Genomic DNA, 19076 nt, shown 5'->3' with positions numbered 1-19076 from the left:
CGATGGTCTGTTTCTCTAGAGGATCGCTTCTTGACAACCTTGTCCAGTCAGAGCTCCACGAGCTCTACCCATCTCCAGTTGCCCACTCCTCCTGAGGCCCTGGCCGAGCAGACAGTGGGAGGGCCCTCTGACCTAGATACAGCCAGTGGCTCTGAAGGTGAGCTTTGGGCCACGTTGTACCTGACTTCATTTTACCTAAGACTGCGATGATTCCTTGCCTTATATTTATGTTCCTTGCTTTATATGTGTCTCTGATAAGGAAAAACATGGCTAATTCTTTGACACAATGCTTTCTTATCCTTTAGAATTGTTTATTTTATGTTTGTTTAAAAGATTTTTTTAAGGGGCTGAAGAGATAGCACAGTGGTTCAGAGCATCTGCTGCTCTTCAGAGGACTGGGTTTGATTTGCAGCACCCACATGGCAGCTCACAACTGTCTGTAATTCCAGTTCCAGGGAATTTTACTCTCTCCTCCAATAACTCTCTTTGGATACCAGTCAAACATGTGGTGCACATATACACATGCAGGCAAAACACTCATGTATATAAAGAATAAATTATTTTAGAAAGTACTTTTTAAAATAAAGCCTTTCCTTTTGTCCCCGCTTCCGTTAGCCGCACACTTGGCGTGCATCGCTCTGCATATGTAAACGTCACAATAAAGCAGCCTTACTCAGGGCTATCTACGTTTTTGGGGGCATCTTTCTTAAGGTGTGTAAAGTGTATTATTATTGCTTTGTAAGGTGAAAGAAATTTGTGCTGTGGTTTTTCCACAAAGATTTACATTATAATAAAACCCATGCCTTGCTTCTCTTTTTCCTTTTTTTGCTAAGCAGTAACTATGTAATTCTAAACTTCGGCTTGCTTTACCATTGTTACTAAACTCAGGCATAATAGCTAGAGTGTACATTCCTGAGTTGGAGTGACAACATTGTGACAGCTCATGCATGCCAAACAGCAATCCCCTGATGGATCCTGTGGTGGTAAGAGACCACGGATGCAGGATGGTCTGTTTCGAATGTGAGGAGTTAGGCATGTCTCTAATGCTGAGTACATTTCACTGTTGACATTTCATTTCCTAAGAGCCTCTGTCTTAGACCAGAAAATGTAAACCATAGTTTATATCTGTGATGCTCAGTATGTCTGTCTATATTCTCAAGAGAGGAAGAAATAAAACAGACACTTCTACTCTGTTTTTCCTGAATGCTAATGTATAAGTAGAATGTTTTTCATCCTAGATGTATTTGATGGTCATTTGCTGGGATCCACAGACAGCCAAGTGAAGGAAAAGTCAACCATGAAAGCCATCTTTGCTAATTTGCTTCCAGGAAACAGCTATAATCCCATTCCATTTCCTTTGTAAGTATTTCAAAACCAAGTGGCTCTCTTGCTACTTACTCCCTATGTATTTAGATTAGTTTATCTGCAAATGTTTCTTAGTTCTAAATTTATATAATTCTAGTAAATGAGATGGCTTTTGGCGTATATATATATATTTTTTTTTTCTTGAGACTTATATTTCTCTGTGTATTCTTGGCTGCCCTGGACTTGCTTTGTAAACCCGGCTGGCCTTGAACTCACAGTGATTCACCTGCCTCTGCTTCCTGAGTGCTGGGATTAAAGGCTTGGCCACCATGCCCACTTGGCATGTAATTTTTAGAATGTTTTATCATTATATAGTAGAGAAGGGATGATGAAATGCACTTAAATGTTGTTAAGTGCGTAAAGACACTAGTTATGAAAAAAATACACAACATATATTCATCTATGTAAAGATAACTGCTATATCCATTGATCTTTTAAAAAACACTTTAAGATTTTGCATGTGTGCGTGTGTGTATGTAAGTAAGTACTCATGACAGAGGCCAGCAAAAGACATTAGGTGGCCTATCATATCACTGTCCACCGTATTTCTTTGAGACAAGGTCTTTTACTGAGCCCAGAGCTAGGATGATGGCCAGCAAACCCTGGTGATCCTCTTGTCTCTGTCTCCTTTAGTATTGGGCTCACAGGCATGTGTGGTCATGTCTGGCTTTGGAAATGGGTGCTAGCAATTTGAGTCATCTCCTCAGCTCAGATTAATTTATCTTTAAAGACATAATGCTGGTTGTATATGAGTGCAGTGATTGTAACAGAATACTGAAAGGAGCAAAATGGCCCATTCATATTTTCATGTTTTTTATGCTGTACTCCATCAGACTGGGAAGGAATGCATGATGGCCACCAAATGCTGCCTTTGTTATGGTGATACAAGTATATCCAAAACATGAACATTGATTAGAAGGACTTCTGTTTTTATTCTGTAATGATTAAAGTTTTATTTAGTGCTTGTTCTCTTGCTGCCCGATGGAGAGCATTGCTCTTAGGAGGTGATGGCCTCCAGGGAGGAGACAAGTAGAGACTCACAGTTAGTTTAGGATACCTTACATGGTATTCATGTCAAAAGCTCATTTTCTCAACTTCAGTTCCGAATGTTGTTTTTTTCTGTGTCATTTGTATTTTAGGGCCTTTGTGTTTTCACCATCTTTCTCAATTTGGAAGTCGTTTTCTTTTCTGAGGCAAACTTTACTAGATGGTCCTTCTATGTCCCAGTACTAACCAAATTAGGCCTCTATGCGTTGTCAGGATTCTTGGCTTAGTTTAGGCTGCTATAATGACTTTTCCTATCTTGGTTTATTATAAACAATAAAGACATATTTGTCACAGTTCTGGAGGGGGAGGATCAAGCTCGTGTCAGCAGAGTAGATTCCGAGGGTCCTTGTCCGGGCTGTCCTCACAGTGTAGAAAGACAGCTCACTTGTCCCTCTTGCCTGGGACATTAATCCTGAGAATGATGTCTTCACCCTCATGATCTCACTCCCTCCTAACGCCGTTGCACTGGGGCTAGGATTTCAACTTGGGGTTTGGGGAACAGGAGCTAAATACTCATCCATAACAGTTCTCTTACTGCATTTATCACAGAGAGCAAATGTATTCATTTGTGTAATTGCTTCTTTACCCCACAACTACAAAGCTGCATGCTAGTTCTGTTCTCACCAGTGTACTGTTAACCGTGTACACACATGGGAAATACATAGGAGATTTTTTCAGTATTGTTTTCCTACCACATAGTCAGTACGTGGCATCTCATAAAGCCAGTGACTCTACCTAATGGTTCCCAGTGGAGTTGGAGCAGAAGTCAGGGGAACAAACTTCGGTGGAAGTAGAGTCAACACTTGGTTTCCCTGTGATGACAGCAGAGTGGCTTTCTTTATGTTATTTGTTGTGGAGGTAGAAGCACGGGAGGCATTTCTGAGGGCTAGACTAGAACAATGGATGTTAGATTATTTATTGCATCTTCTTTTCTTTTTTTTTTTTTTAAGACTAGTATGGCCAAGGTTTTGGTAGTATGTAAAGCTTTGGAATAAGTAGTCTGGAACCTTCTGACATGAAACCTATGTTTTAATTTTTATTTTATCTATTTGGGTGTTTTGACTGCATGTATGTCTGTGTACTAGGTATGTGGAGAGACCAGAAGCAGGCATGGGATTCCCCCTGGACAGGATTAACAGACAGTTACAAGCTGCCACATGGGTGCTAGAAATCAGGCTCTGGTCCTAGTGCTCTTAACTTTGAGCCATCACTTCAACCCCCAAACTTATTTCTGACAATTTTCCAGTTACTTTATAAACTTTTCTTTGTGTTTTTATTGTTTATTTCATTTAATTTCTCAGCATTTGCATGCATTTTGGCTTTGTTAATTATGGTCATATTGCTCAGTATTTAGTTATTGTAAATTGTCCTGATATTTGATTGTACTGTGCTAATCAGCTTTGTATTTCATTTACTTCTAAGTCTGTTCTTACTTTATTGAGCAGTGATCCAGATAAACACTATTTAATGTATGAACACGAGCGGGTGCCCATTGCCGTCTGTGAGAAAGAACCCAGCTCCATTATCGCTTTTGCACTCAGGTATTGTGAGCCTTTCCTGTAGTTCCATCTGTGTGCTGTAAGTCTGTCTGTTAGTTACCCTGTTTGGGGGCTCTTTAGATAGAAGCGGAAAAAAAAAAATGTGTGTTTGTTAGACATGACAGTCTTTTTGTTTTTGAAAAACCTTTACTCAGATAATGGGATATGGCATGGCTTTTAAGCAAGCACTTAGTAACTACTGTGACCTGGCATGGTATCTACTAACCCTTGAATATGCTGACCACTCTGTCCAATTTATACCTCATAACTCTTGCTGTGGTTTACTTCTTCAGGTAACAGTGAAACATACCCATTTTGCAATATTTTTATATCACTTTCTTCCTATATTGCACACACTGGCTAAAATTTCCTACCTAGAGAATGCTGTTCCTGCCTCTTGTTCCAAAGACAAGTTAGGATGTTTGACTTAGGTAGTTACCATGATCTCAAAGAAGCGTTATACCTTTAAGATATTTATATCTGGGCTGGAGAGATGGCTCAGAGGTTAAGAGCACTGGCTGTTCTTCCAAAGGTCCTGACTTCAATTCCCAGCAACCCCATGGTGGCTCACAACCACCTATAATGAGATCTGGTGCCGTCTTCTGACATGTAGGCACAATACTGTATACATAATAAATAAATAAATCTTTAAAAAAATAAAATAAACTGCTTTGTATAAGTCCTGTGGAGCCATATTTTTTAAAAAAAGATATTTATATCTAATGTCTAAAATCCTCTGCATCTCATTTATAAAACTATCTTGGCAGTGGGTGAATTTAGTTTAAATTAGCATCTGAAGTATTTATCTAAAATTTTCCATTGTAAAATATAAAAATAAAAAATTCTTTTTATGTATTGATTGCAAAGTATCCCATTTATTGAAAAATATTTGATTATAAACAAACTGTGGTGTGTAGATATTGCACGTAGCAGAGTATACAGTATAGTTATATATGCCTCTAACTTCATGGAGTTTAGAGTGTTCTTTAGATAGGATGAGACTATATAGTGATTCTTTTCTTTTTGCCTTAGGATACCGAAAATAATACTTGCTTCTTCCCTTACTGATTAGTCACATGCCTTCAATAGATGCTAAAGGCACAAAACTGTAACCATTCTCTATAGTGTTAGGAAGCAAGTGCTACCCAAGTGCATCTCTCAATGTTTTAGAAAAGTAATGTGTAAGAGTAGTTTAGGCTGCTAATCCAAGAGTCACATTTTTAAACTTTTGGAATACTGTTTTAAAAAATAAAGTTTAGCCCCTTTAAATAGAAAGTCACTTTCAAATTCCTTTCTTATGGGGAGTTGTGTAGGGTGGCTGGTGGCCATTACCCAGGGCCTCTAGAGCTCAGCAGGCGCTGTCCTGCTGAGCTACATCACACAGTGTTCTTGGATCATTGTTAAGATTATTGGATATTGTTGATGAATTGGTGGGTTTTAATTCTTTGTTCATAAAGCTTGATCACTTTTGTCAATTCCCAATGTATTTGTTTAATTATAGACACATAATGATTATGCTTCTCTAATGCAAAATTTAAGATTTATTGTTAAAGGAGAGCCTAATGTTTAACATTTTTTCAACCTATTTTTGCCCTAAGTTGTAAAGAATACCGAAATGCCTTAGAGGAATTGTCCAAAGCAACTCTGTGGAACAGTGCTGAAGAAGGGCCTCCAACTAATAGGTGATTCACAACTGAATAAAACCTTCTTACTTTAAGCTGTGTCATTGTTTTCTATAGCCTTGTGTTTTAGTTCTATGATTGCATACATTAGCACAGAATCTCCTAGGACTCATGTAATTCATTTCGGCTAACTGTTGGAGCAACAAAATTCCTCACACAGCCCTTTGGATATAGTTTCTGACATTACTGTGATGCGCCACTGTGCACCACAGATTCAAACTTGCATTTTTTTTTAATGATAAAAAGAAGCAGCTGTTTTGTTTAAAAATTAGTAACCTGTAAAGTTAGTTGTGCTACTGCTTGGCTTTATAATTTTAAGTGTTTGTAAATTTTCCATAGTACTAAAGATCCTAATACTTGGAAGTGCTCAATTAGTCTACTTAGCATGCTCTGTGTTTTAGACAGAAATGGCATAGGCTTATCTTTACTAAAATAAATTCTTCTGTTTTACTGACCTGATAAGATTTAGTCTGAATTAGCTATGTGACTAAAGTAAAAAAAATGAAATTGCTGTATTTCTGTAATTGACCTATAGTTCTGAGACAGTTTGAGAAAATTTTATTAAAGTCTTTTTTTTTTCTTACATTTTTATATGCTTTTCTAGCTCTAGTATAAAATACTGACTTTGGTATTTTATTTTCTTAAACTTAGTAGCTATTTCAAGATTTTTTTTGTAATTTGTGTTTTTCAAAATTATGAATCAGATTTCTGGTATTGAGGGTGGTATTAGGTAAGGAATACATTGGTCTAGTAATTAGGATACTTCCTTCCTTTTATCTGAATATCTTCTTTTTTTTTCTTTCTTTGTTTTTCATGGTAGTGCTTTAGATAACAGGCCAAAGAGTAGCAGCCCTATTAGATTACCTGAAATCAGTGGAGGACAGACAACCCGTACAGCAGAAGCAGAACCGCAGCCAAGTAAGACTTACAGCTTTTACTGCGTTCATTCATTCATTGTGTGTGTGTGTATGAGAGAGAAAGAGAGACAGAGAGAGACAGAGAGAGAATGTGGAAGCCAGAGGACAACTTTTAGGAGTTCTCTCCTTCTACCGTGTGAGTTTCAGTGATGTTACTCAGGTCCTCAGGGCTGAAGGCAAGTTCCCAATGCTGCTGAGTCATCTCACTGGCCCCCACACGCAAACATTTCTATATCTGTTGTATTTATGGTTTGCTGAAGAAAACAGAATCAATAAAAAGTGCCAATCAGTAAGAATTGGTCTTTGAAAATTAAACATTTTTTTATAAAGTATTTCTTTTATTTTATTTTCATTCATGTTTTGCCTGCTTTTGGAGCTGGAGTTACAGACAGATGTGAGCTGCCATGTGGGTGCTGGGAATTGAACTCAGGACCTCTGGAAGAGCAGCTAGTACTCTTAATCGCTGAGCCATCTCTCCAGCCCTGAAAAATAAACATTTTTAATACCTTCTTTTATAGATATTTTGCTTCTTCTTTCAGTCTTACTTGAATGTAGATTCAATTTACAGAATCTCAAACTTGTAGAAGCTCTTTGTGAAGAAAGGGGATCTGTCTTTCTTAAGCTTTCAGCTTAAAATGTACAACCTAAGAAACAGCAGCAGTGTACAGTTTTTACATTTTATGTTCTTTTTTGTTTTGGTTTGGTTTTTTGTCTTTTGATTTTTCAAGACAGGGTTTCTCTGTATGTCCCTGGCTGTTCTGGACTTCCTTTATAGACCAGACTGGCTTTGAACTCACAATGATCAGCCTGCCTCTGGCTCTCTGAGTACTGGGATTAAAGGCTAAACTTTATGTTTTTATTGGCATAATGAAAACTGTTTTGGTAATGTCGTCTTTAGGCGTTACCATACCCATAGAACAATTATCTGGTGTATCCGTGTTTTTAGGAAGGAAGCTGAGGTTTAGACTAATTTACCTGCTGAAGGCTAGACAGAGGTAGATCTGGGACTTGAAGGTGACTCTTATTAACTGTCTGGTGATACTTTGGGTAGTCCCAGAAGTTCAACTGACTGTAAACCTTAACAAATGACAGTTTATTTTTCTAAGGTAACATTTGTAGAAGCAGGCACTTCCTGGTATTGAGCTGCTCAAGATTATTTTTTTCCTTTGATTCTTCTCATTTTCTTTAAAGACCTGACATTCCAGCTTCATGTTGAAGCAGAGAAGAGTGGTGTAAGGTGGATCTGCTCTCTTTGGTTACAAGTCTTTCTTTGCCCTTCAGGGTTTATATGAATCACCATCCATTTTTTTTGGTCTCCACATGGCTATTCCCACAAAACTTGCTGTTCTATTAGCAAAGACTTGTACACCAGTGTATATTAAGCACTTTTATGATTGATACTCTATGGATTTTGTAAATGATAAATTATTAGAACAATACATATTAATATGATGAATGAAACTCAAAACTATAAAGAGCAAGAGTGTAAATTCTTTCCATCCTAGGATACTTTCAAAGATTTTACATTTTTTAAAAGATTTAAATTTTAGTTTTATTCATGTATATGTCTATGTATCTGTATGCCGTGTGTGTTTCCTTGGAGAACAGAAGAGGCTGTCAGATCCCTTGGAGCTGGAGTCACACCTAGCCTGACACGTGTCTACTGGGAGAGCAGTATGTCCTTTGAAGTGCTGAGTTATATCTAGTGCTTATTTATTTTTAATGATGCATGTGTGTCTGGGTAGGGGCATGTGCATTTGAGTCCAGGTGCCCATAGAGTCAGAAGAAGACGTTAGGTCTCTTACAGCTTGAGTTCCAGGCAGTTTTGAGCTGTGTGATGTGGGTGCTGGAGACAGCACTCAGTCCTCTGCAAGAGCAGTGCAGTGCTCTTAGCAGCTGTGCTATCTTTCCAGGCCTCTGTGATACAGGGTACAGGGACTGGAGGGCTGGCTCAGGGCTAAGAGTGATGGGTACTCTTCTTCCAGAGAACCTGGATTTGATTTCCAATAACCACATGATGGTTAACATCTTCTGTAACTCCAGTTCCAGGGGATTCTGGCTTCTGCAGGACTTCATGCACATGGTGTACTTATATGTAGGCCAAATAACAGATTCAAAAGACAAAAAGATGTTCCCTTTAACTCTGAATTCTTTTTGCTTATGAAATTGTTTCATGTTAGTATTTTAACTCTACTGTTAGATTATAAGAACTCAGTAGTTTATTCTACTGCTTAAAACATGACTGCTTTTAAAAGAGTTTTGAATGGCTTTCTGGAGGATTTCTTACATTTAGGCCTTCAACTAGCAGAAAATTTGTCTTGTTTCTGATGAGGGCACTTACTGACCTACAGCAGCAGCAGCAGCAGCAGGAGGAATTGTGGTCTGTAACCGAGAATATCTGCATACTGCGTACTCAGTAGCATCATGTAGTGCTTACTGCCAGCAAAGGGCCGAAAACGGTATTTTCCAAGTTAGAGACCTGTACCTAAATGAATGTCACCTCTTATTTTTAAGCCAAAAAAGCTTCAGGAATGTTGTCCTTCTTCAGAGGAACAGCAGGGAAGAGCCCTGATCTCTCTTCTCAGAAGAGAGAGACTCTACGTGGGGCAGACAGTGCTTACTACCAGGTTGGGCAGACTGGCAAGGAGGGGACCGAGAGTCAAGGCCCTGAGCCTCAGGGTATGTTAAGTCGGCCATATGTGCTTGTTGTCAGCTTTAACTTATCGTCTTTAGCGTTGTGTATTTTCTTACAGGTTTAAGTAAGTCATTCTTTGCTGAAGCAAGGGCATCCCTCCATTATAACTCTTTGTAATAGACCAGAATCAGCATGGTGCTTAGAGTCTCTCTGGCTTCAGATATCTGCAGTGTTATTTCTTATGTGTCCTTATCTATGAAGAAGCAAAATTAATGTCTTCTAAGTGCTAAACAGTATTATACATGTAAACATAAATCACAAAATGTACTTAACTTTTCAGTATCCTATTACCCCTCCAGATTTCTTTCTTTCTTTCTTTCTTTTCTTTTCTTTTCTTTCCCAGTCCCTCTTAGATTGTGGCTATTTATATGCACCTTTATTATGATATTTAAAAACTTTGTTTATCTAGGTATGTTTGGATTTGGCAGAGTTGACCAACTCTGCTACCTTTTTAAAAATAAAGTTTCATCAGAATAGGGGCACGTGCACTCATTTCCTGTTGTCCCATTGCTTCACATTGAATTGGCCAGTTGAATGGTTGTTGCTTAGTGTGAAGTATTACTCTTTGGCTCTTTAGAGAAATTGGTGACTTGTAAGTTAGGTCATGGGATATTAGTTTAAAGAATAGCAACTACACTTCTTTCTTCATGCAGGGGTTTTGTCTGATTTGAAAAGCCCTAGTGCTAAGCAAGAAGTGCTTAGCAATTGATTCCTGCTGGGAAGGGAAAGTCGGTGTCTAGTTGAGATGCCACTGGGTTTACCACCCAGTCCCAGGGCAGGCCTCGGGCCCAGCAGCCATTGGCCGACACAAAACACATTCTGGTTTTAAATTTTTTTGTGCTTTTTTTTTTTTTTTTTTTTTGTATGTGTGTGTATTCTGTTTTAGTATTTTTTGTCTTACTGGATTATTGTTTTGTCTTTTATCTTTTGTTTGTGTGTGTGTGGTTTTTGTTTTGTGTTTTGTTTGTTTTTTAAAAAGAGGGACATATGGCCATGAAGTTGGGTGGGCAGGGAGGTGGAGAGGATCTTGCAGAAATTGAAGGAGGGAAAAGAATATGAACAGCGTGTAGTATATTAAAGGGGGGGGCCCTGCAGGTTGGCTTGGGGTTCACAGGCTAGTTCTCAGGAGGCTGCAGCAGGAGGGTTCTGAGTTCATGACTAGTTTAGGTCATATGGCAACAATCTGCTTGAAAACAGAACAAAACACACATGCACACACACATACACACACACACACACAAACAAAAAAAACCCTAGCAACTGAAAATTTTGTACTAGTAATTAAAATATCTGTTTAATATTCTCTGTTACCCTTGGACTGCAGGTTCTATAATGTGTCCCTTGGAGGAATATGAAGGAATATGTAGCCTAACATGATTTTGAAGTGTGAAACTTAGGGGATGGCTTGTTCCTCTAGATATTGGGATGTCTACTAAAACTTCACTATATCAAAGAAGCGTTTTTTACATATGTGCCTGAAAAAGAGAATCATAAATATGGGGAGAGAAGCCATGGGAATTCTTGTGTAAATGCTGGGTTTGCGTATCGCTGTCACAGAAGTCACTTATATGTAAGAAGAATGATCCAGCCTGAAGTATTGCAATCACAGGAAAGGGCACACATTTTTATTTTAGAAATTTGCACAGTCTGCGTAATGTATGCTTTATAGTGATTTGATTAGGATATTTTTATTACTGATTTGCTAACTTTTGTTGCTAGATTGGGGGAAAAATGAACTTTTAACTAATGCTGTGTTTTTACTAATGATATTAAACCCTTTAGATGAGGTAGACGGAGGAGATACACAGAAGAAACAACTCACAAATCCTCATGTTGAACTTCGTAAGTATGCAATAACATTTTCTCTAAGGACAAGGACGATAACTAAGATATGAAAGGTCATTCTTGATAAATCTGATTTTTTTTTAAAAGAATGTTAGGTGTTGCTTTAGTTTTATTCTATAATTCAATTTATAAAAATCTGTATTTTCACAATTTAAATTATAATTTATTTTACCAAGTATAATATTTGATATTTTAACTATGTAATTAAGATACACACAACTTGACAAGCAGCGTTAAAGTGTTTATTTAGGGCTGGGATGATGTGTTTGTCCAGCATGTTTTGGCCCTGGACTCAGTCTTTGGTGCTGTATGCTCATAAAGACAGTGCTTAAGAATTGCTTTAAAAGTGCAGTGAAGAAAAATAGTAGCCAGTATAGGAGTAGAGTGAGTCTTCTACTGAGTTCTTTGAAGATGAGTAAGAGCGGTCAGGTGACATCCCTGACACTTGTAAGACTCACATAGCACAGGTACCATAGACCAGGGCTTTCACTTCATTATCAAAGACGTTCTCACAGAAAAACCGAATGGCTGCATTTGGTGCTTGGAGAGAGAAGAAGAAATTTTCTGCTTTATGTACCTTTTTTGTTTGCCTGCTTTTGTTGTATCTTTGTAGAATTTTCTGATGCTAATGCCAAGTTTTACTGCCGGCTGTACTATGCGGGAGAGTTCCATAAGATGCGAGAAGTGATTCTGGGTAGCAGTGAGGAAGATTTCATTCGCTCCCTTTCTCACTCATCACCCTGGCAGGCCAGGGGAGGCAAGTCAGGAGCTGCTTTCTATGCCACGGAAGGTAATTCTTACTCGCTCGCTGCTGCAGAGCTTGCCACCTTTGCCTTGAGACATTTCATGAAGCTCTCGAAGTGGGCATTATTTATCAGCTGTTGGTAAACAGATTTCTCTAATTTCTTTCTGTTCTTGAGCAGAGTAATAAAACCTTAAAAGACTATATAGGCTCAGACATTGGTTGGATACTTTAAGTCTTCTTAGTTACGAGTTTTCCTAGTGCGTGTAGAAACTCTCTTAGTTACTTTCGCATCTGTGATCAGAATCTCTGGCAGAAGCAACTTAGGCAAGGCTAGGTCTATTTTGGCTCATGTTCTGACCCTGAGAGGTTGGTTGGGGGCACATGTGGTGGCAGGTAGCCACTGGCATCATGACAGACAGGAAGCACAGAGTGTGGCTGGGGGGTGGGCAGGTAATCCTTCTTTGCTCAACAACTGTCACCTACTTCCTAAGTGTTTCATGCCTTCCCACGGATGGCATCTCCAGGCTGAGCAAGCTTGAAAAAAGGAGCCCCTGGGGGACATTTCAGATTAAAACCATGGCAGACAGCTTGTAGGAGACTGAGCTGGACAGCACAGAACTGAGCAACGGCAACAGTAGAAAGTTGGCCGGAATAATGAAGACTACGTTCTTCCATATACGGCTCACCTAAGAACACAGTGTTTTGCTTTGCTCACCCACTGGATAGGAAATCACTGCAGAAAGTGCACACTTTCCACTTTATAGCAACTTCAGTACTCTCAAGAGTTAGTAACGCAACAGTGGACTGGTAGCATTTTCTTTGAGAGTTTTGAAAACTGAATGAGTCTGTGATAGGAATTTAGATTTCAGGGTAGACTTGAGAAGTAGGTGATCTTGTCCATGTAATCCTCAGGGCTCCTAGCATTTTAATCACTTGAGAATTGCTTTCTGATCAAATTTTCACTATGTGATTAAAAAGAATGCCTTCAAACAGAAAATGAAGAGACGGCTTGGGTTCTCTGGAATGCCTTCACTTTGATTTTAGCAGCAGACAGTGTGTATTGTGATGAGTAAATGTGGAATTTCTCCCTCGTAGATGACAGGTTCATTCTGAAGCAGATGCCTCGTCTAGAAGTGCAGTCTTTCCTTGACTTTGCACCACATTACTTCAGTTATATCACGAATGCTGCTCAGCAGAAGGTAGGAGTCCTAGATCCTGGCTTCTGATCACAGCGCACTGGGCTTTGCAGACGCTTTCCTGCCTCTGCCGTGAGGAACCATCACCTCGAGCAATTAGCTTTTGATTGGTGTATACATACATATATAGAAGTTAATGTAAAATATTGAGACCAGATGAAATTAAGTGCCTATTTAATAACATTTTTATTGAGACAAAAACATGAAGCACATGTTTAGAAATGAGGAAATGCTTCCTGAGCTGGAAAGGAAACCAACAAGGGGCTCATGTGTGCCCACTTGTCATTGAACAGTGACTTTGCCCCACGAATATAGTTTTTTAAGTTGTTATCAAGTATTAATTTATTGCAGATTCTTTGGGGAAATAATGTCCATGTGATGATAAGATTTTTTAATTTGAACAGCTATGAAGGACTATTGTGTTGTAAAATGTAAGGATCTACCATTGTTACAGGCCTATTCCTGGTGTATCAGTAGAAAATCATTCTAGATGGTTACATGGATAAACCAGGTAGTATATTACATAGAGATAATCGTCTTTTGGTAATAGTTTACTTTGATCTTTTCTTGATTAGAGGCCCACCGCTTTGGCTAAAATTCTTGGCGTTTACAGAATTGGTTATAAGAACTCTCAGAACAACACTGAGAAGAAGTTAGATCTCCTTGTCATGGAAAATCTTTTCTATGGGAGAAAGATGGCACAGGTGAGGACACTGAACTGTGTGAGGCACTCAGCATGAGGACCTTTTGAACTTCGGTTCTTGAATGTAGCACATCTGAGTAACATGTTAGTGGTGCACGCTTAACTTCTTTTTGGAAGAAAGAAAAATTGGTATGTAACTCATTCTAAAATGTGTTATATCCAATATTCTAGAATCGGGTAGTTGGTAGACTAAGAAGGCAGGTGCTCTTCTATCATCTTAACTACATTTTATTAGATGTATATTTTATTTATTATAATTTATTCACATTACATCCTGATTGTTTCCCCCTCCCTCTTATCTTCCTGTTCCCACCCTCCCTCTTCTGCCTACTCCCCTCTCATAGACCTCTGATGGGGGGGGGTCCCTCCTACCTCAGCTGTCTGGCGACAGCCTATTAAGTCTCATCAGGATAGCCTGCATCCCCTTCCTCTGCCATCTTAACTTTAAAAATTGAATAGTCTGAGACCTAGAGAGATTAAGCTTCTGTCAACCACTTGCTTGTGTTTAGACTCCATGTTGGTCTAGATGTTGTGAGAATGGTGTTGCTACCTGCTGCAGCTGACAAGGCACCTAGTACAGACTTTCAACAGTGCTTTTGATGTGCTGCCCCTTAAACTGTTTATGGTGTGAAGACTTGAGCCTTGTGTTTACATCTAACTCAGCGTAGTAGCTTGTCACTGAGAGTCCCCGGCTGTGCTACACTGTGTGCTCAGTGCCTTTGCATTCTGCTGTGACATTGAGCAGGACTAGCTGCCCAGCACAGTCTGTAGAACGGAATGGTCCTAATCATCACATTTTTGGCGTTTCCTACATTCTAGGTAGTCTGAAATGTATGCTCTCATTTGTATCTTGCCATAAGTGATTGTATAGGGCTTTAATATTTTATATTTCCTAAGACTTCTTGTGCCTTCCCTCATACTGTCGGGCAATCTGATGGTAAACATGCTAATGTGTATTAAATTGGTTACATTTATAGATTATTCTAAAATGTTTTAATAACTGAGTATCTGTATTATTTCATATGAAGCTGTTGTATCACTATGAATTTAATGTATCATATACTTATTACTTTATGTATTATATAGTTATATCACTGTATATTTATGATTTAAATTAGAAAAGTTAAATTTTGAGATAAAAATTTAAAACTGTATATTATGGTAGCAGCTACAGGGACTCCTTTTGCCCTTTAATTGCATCAGTTAAACATTGTGGCAAGTTTGCACAAACAGTAAAGTATTTTTGTTTTGCTAGGTTTTTGACTTGAAGGGTTCACTTAGAAATCGAAATGTAAAAACTGACACTGGGAAAGAGAGTTGTGATGTGGTTCTGCTGGATGAAAACCTCCTAAAGATGGTTCGAGACAACCCTCTGTATATTCGCTCCCATTCCAAATCTGTGCTGAGGACCTCCATCCATAGTGACGCCCACTTCCTTTCCAGTCACCTCATTATAGACTATTCTTTGCTGGTTGGTCGAGATGACACTAGCAATGAGCTTGTGGTTGGAATCATAGGTAAGTCAATACCTGTGCTTGTGTTTAGCTCATGATTAAAGCTAGAGTAGAATTTCAAAAATTTTCTTGAGTTGGTTTAATATCATGATGGCAGCTTTCATTTATAATTTCAAGTTAACAAGTTTTCATTCTAGCCTGTTCTATTCATTTTCTTCATTTCCAAAAATATGTAGGTTAAAAGGTAATGATAATCACTTTAAAAGGAGGTACTGAGCCAGGTGTAGAGGCACGTGCCTTTAATCCCAGCACTCAGGAGGGAGAGGCAGGTGGATCTCTGAGTTTAAGTTCAGCCTGGTCTGCATAGTGAGTTCCAGAACACTCAGGGCTACGCAGAGAGACCTTGTCTCGCAAAACTGGGGGGCAGGGGGGTGGATGGAGGTACCATGTCAAAGTTGTGAACATTCATCAGAGCAATGTGGGGACAGCCCTTGGAGCAGTACTAGTAAATGTGCCACAGACTAATAGGCATGCTACTGTCCTAGCTTACGCTTACAGCAGCCTTTCTGTTCTTGTTGCCCTCTTTCCATCCCTAGATTATATTCGAACATTTACATGGGACAAAAAGCTTGAGATGGTTGTGAAGTCAACAGGAATTTTAGGAGGACAAGGTGAGAAAATGTTGGTCTATTTACTTTTTTTGTTTTTTGAGACAGGGTTTCTCTGTGTAGTCTTGGCTGTCCTGGACTTGACTTGTAGACCAGATTGGCCTTGAACTCAGAGATCCACCTGCCTCTGCTTCCCAGAGTGCTGGGGTTTGTTTACTTTTAAAACTGTTCTCATATATTCCTTGAATATTTAAGATTCTAAAGTGTAGTAGCCAGGCATGGTGTTGTATTGTAAATCCAGTGCTTAGGAGTCTGAGGTAGGAGTATCATGAGTTCAAGGCTAGCATTGGGTACATAAGACCCCCTTTCTACACACATAGAACAGAACAAAACAAAACCCAATGTAGGTGTCTCTGATTTTGCCATTTCTAAAATGACTTTAATGTGAAGAAGTATATAAGTGGTGAAATACTGGATTTAAATGCCAGAGTTTGTTCAGGTGAGAAGTTTTTTTTTTTTTAAAGCTACAAAATTCTGAATAAGATTGTCTTTAATTAACACTTCATGTCTTCTCGATTTAATTTCTGAGTTTAGATATCCCTTACCTCAAGAGAAGAACTCATCTTCAGAAAGACTGCCCATGGCAGATATCAAAGCAGATTCTTTGCCTCCTCTCTTAGAGTGCTTTGGGGAATGGCGGTGGATGGTTGGTTAAGTCAGTTGCCCAATTGATTTTTTTATATGCATGTGTACTTACTTTATTCCTCCCTTTTGCCTTTCATTGTCTTAGGTAAAATGCCAACTGTGGTCTCTCCAGAGTTGTATAGGACTAGATTTTGTGAAGCAATGGACAAGTATTTCCTGATGGTGCCAGACCACTGGACAGGGTTGGATTTGAATTGCTGAGCTCATGCAGATGATTGAAATAGACTGAAAAGGAAACTGGATTTGAGGAAGAGATTCAAACTATATGACATGTTCTATTTCTTTGTCACATACACCACTGAACACAAAGACCTTTCAGTTCTGTGACTGTCTGTAAACTACCCTTAGACTGGCCATAACTGCAGGGTAAAAGCTTTGTGGATTGAACTTTGCTTCTGATACTTGGAATTATCTGCCTGAAAAATGGGGAATTGTACAAAGTTAAATACAGGTTCTTTTTCAAAGGGTTGTGATTAGAGATAAGTATGTAGGTAGGATAAGAAATTGAGTTGTCCTATTTACTAACTCAGTTGCTTGAAGAAGAAAGAACTGTCTGATGGACACTGATTGTCTGATGAGACAATGACTGACAGATACTGACTGTCTAGCAGACTGTGACTGTCGGATAGAAAATGACTGACTGGCATTACATTTGATACTTTTTCCCTCAGAAGACACTCGCAGACCTTCTTGGTTGTATGTTTCCTATGTAATAGCTTTATGTTTGTTCTTATAATTTCTGAAACATTTAGGAAAATTCTGATTTATTCCATTAATGGCCAGTTAAACAGATTGGTGCTTGCTTTATTAGGAATTTGACATAAATTGGGAATCTGGTCATACTCTGTATTCTCCAGCTCACCTTGTTTTTAACTCTTTGATGCTTTTATATTCTAGCTTCTCTGCAGGTGACAAGAGCCTACGATCCTTAACTTTCAAGCCTGTCTTAGAGCATTCTAAGGAGCTGTTTAAAACTTTGTGTTCTGTGCCAAACAGCACTTAGCCTGCATGTGTGTTCATAGTCTAGATTTTCTCTCATGTTGGGGAAACAAATTGAGCAGTAAATGAATCTGTAGTCACTAAATCCCTAATGTGCAGAATTAATAATGCAGTTTTATCAGTAAAAGATAGACCCAATCCAAGAAACTGAGCAAGAAGTAAACAATCGTGGCTTTGCTTGTTTGTTTTATTTTTGCATATATAGTAGTAAAGTATTTCCCAAGACCACTAGCAGCTTAGTGGGATTTGCACAATTAAAAAGGTGTCCAGTGTGGACATTGTCACGCTTTAAGTTCCACCACACTGAGCACTGCTGCACGGTAGAGCTGCTGCTACTGAAGGGCCATGTGTGCTCAGCAGCAGTCTCATCTAGAGAGAGACTGGACGTCCAGGGTATGAGCAAATACTTCTGCCACACAGTGTGCGAGCAGTTCTCTTGGCTTTTCTGTGACAAGGGCATTGGACATTTATAAGGTTGTAAGGATTCCATCTTTTTCAGACTGCTCTAATAGCACATTAATATTCACAAAGGGCTGGGTGTGTTCTGCTGCAGAGGATGATCTGAACCGGAACCAGGCACAGTCTGGCAGGTTTGCTGTAGAGAATGAAGCGGGAGCTAGCTATTTCTTGCTTGTTGAGAGCGTGGCTAATTTTGAACTCATAGCAAGTTGAACAACACCTTATGTCTGCCTGATGCTAAGCCTTAGCCTCTTCAGTAATGCATCTGTGCCTTGGGAAGGCGGACCAAACACTGAAGAGTCCACTTGTAATGTTAGAGGAGTAAAGACTTGACAATTGTATGGAACACTTACTTTCTATGCATCCAGGAACAAAGGCTTTTGAGTCTGGTTTGAAAAGCCAGCTCTGTTTTTTCTCTGTTTATTTTTTCTGTCTGACTGGTTAGGCTATAGGACCCCCTCATGTCCTGTAGGACTAGGAAGATGCTTTTCCCTGGCTGTGATTGCATTGTTTCTGTGTTTCTTTTTGGTTTCAGTACAACACACATAGCTGAGCTGAGCTTCAGGGGAGTAGCTCCAGCTGGTAACATGGCATGCCCATCTTCTCTTGCCCCTGACTTGGAAAGCAGTTTTGCTTTTTAAAGTATTGTTTCTGGTACTTTGGTGACTAACCTTTCTTAAGCAAGAGCTACTGTTTTGAAAGCTTGATTTGTTCTTTTAAAATTAATGTCTGGCCAGTACTAATGAAGGGTAAACGCACAGTTGAACTGTTTGGGTGGTACAAATGTGTGACTCCTGGCTGCTGCAGTTAGCCACTACCATGTATATGTACCCATATATAGTGTCTTGAGTGCTGTGGATCGAATGGCTCTTGCTCCCTTTCATGGCCTAGAGAAAATTAATGCTGAAAGTCGTGAATAGGGAAGAAATCTTATGCTCAAAATGTAATATGAATTCCAAAGTAACTGATAATAACATGAGAAAATTATGTCAACATGTTGCTTTGTATAAAAATATTATTTATAAATATGAAGTTTTTGATGACATAAAAATTTGTTTAAAAAATAGAAGGGATTTAATTTTTTCCTATCTACCGAGGGAAGAAATCAGAAATAAGCT

The 19076-nt window shown here is 38.9% G+C and overlaps 1 protein-coding gene across 7 annotated transcripts in view; it reads left to right on the top strand.

Moving 5' to 3' along the window:
• Positions 1–17055, top strand: part of Pikfyve (phosphoinositide kinase, FYVE-type zinc finger containing) — an 88248-nt gene extending 71193 nt beyond the window's left edge. For 6 of the 7 annotated variants that reach the window (XM_051154193.1, XM_051154196.1, XM_051154191.1 and 3 more), the window contains 13 exons: positions 20–157; positions 1239–1359; positions 3858–3953; positions 5549–5632; positions 6453–6550; positions 9064–9228; positions 11027–11086; positions 11703–11879; positions 12930–13033; positions 13606–13734; positions 14989–15250; positions 15784–15858; positions 16586–17055. In XM_051154193.1, the coding sequence (XP_051010150.1) occupies positions 20–157; positions 1239–1359; positions 3858–3953; positions 5549–5632; positions 6453–6550; positions 9064–9228; positions 11027–11086; positions 11703–11879; positions 12930–13033; positions 13606–13734; positions 14989–15250; positions 15784–15858; positions 16586–16701 (1625 nt within the window). In that variant the 3' untranslated portion in view covers positions 16702–17055. The remainder of the gene's footprint in view (positions 1–19; positions 158–1238; positions 1360–3857; positions 3954–5548; positions 5633–6452; positions 6551–9063; positions 9229–11026; positions 11087–11702; positions 11880–12929; positions 13034–13605; positions 13735–14988; positions 15251–15783; positions 15859–16585) is intronic. The other variant, XM_051154194.1, reaches the window with a different exon arrangement.
• Positions 17056–19076: the final 2021 nt, after the last annotated feature.

The sequence above is a fragment of the Acomys russatus genome, chromosome 12, assembly GCF_903995435.1.
Source record: "Acomys russatus chromosome 12, mAcoRus1.1, whole genome shotgun sequence".
In the NCBI taxonomy this organism is placed as follows: Eukaryota; Metazoa; Chordata; class Mammalia; order Rodentia; family Muridae; genus Acomys; species Acomys russatus.
Note: the sequence above shows the minus strand (reverse complement) of the source record. Positions and strands in the feature narration are given on the sequence as shown.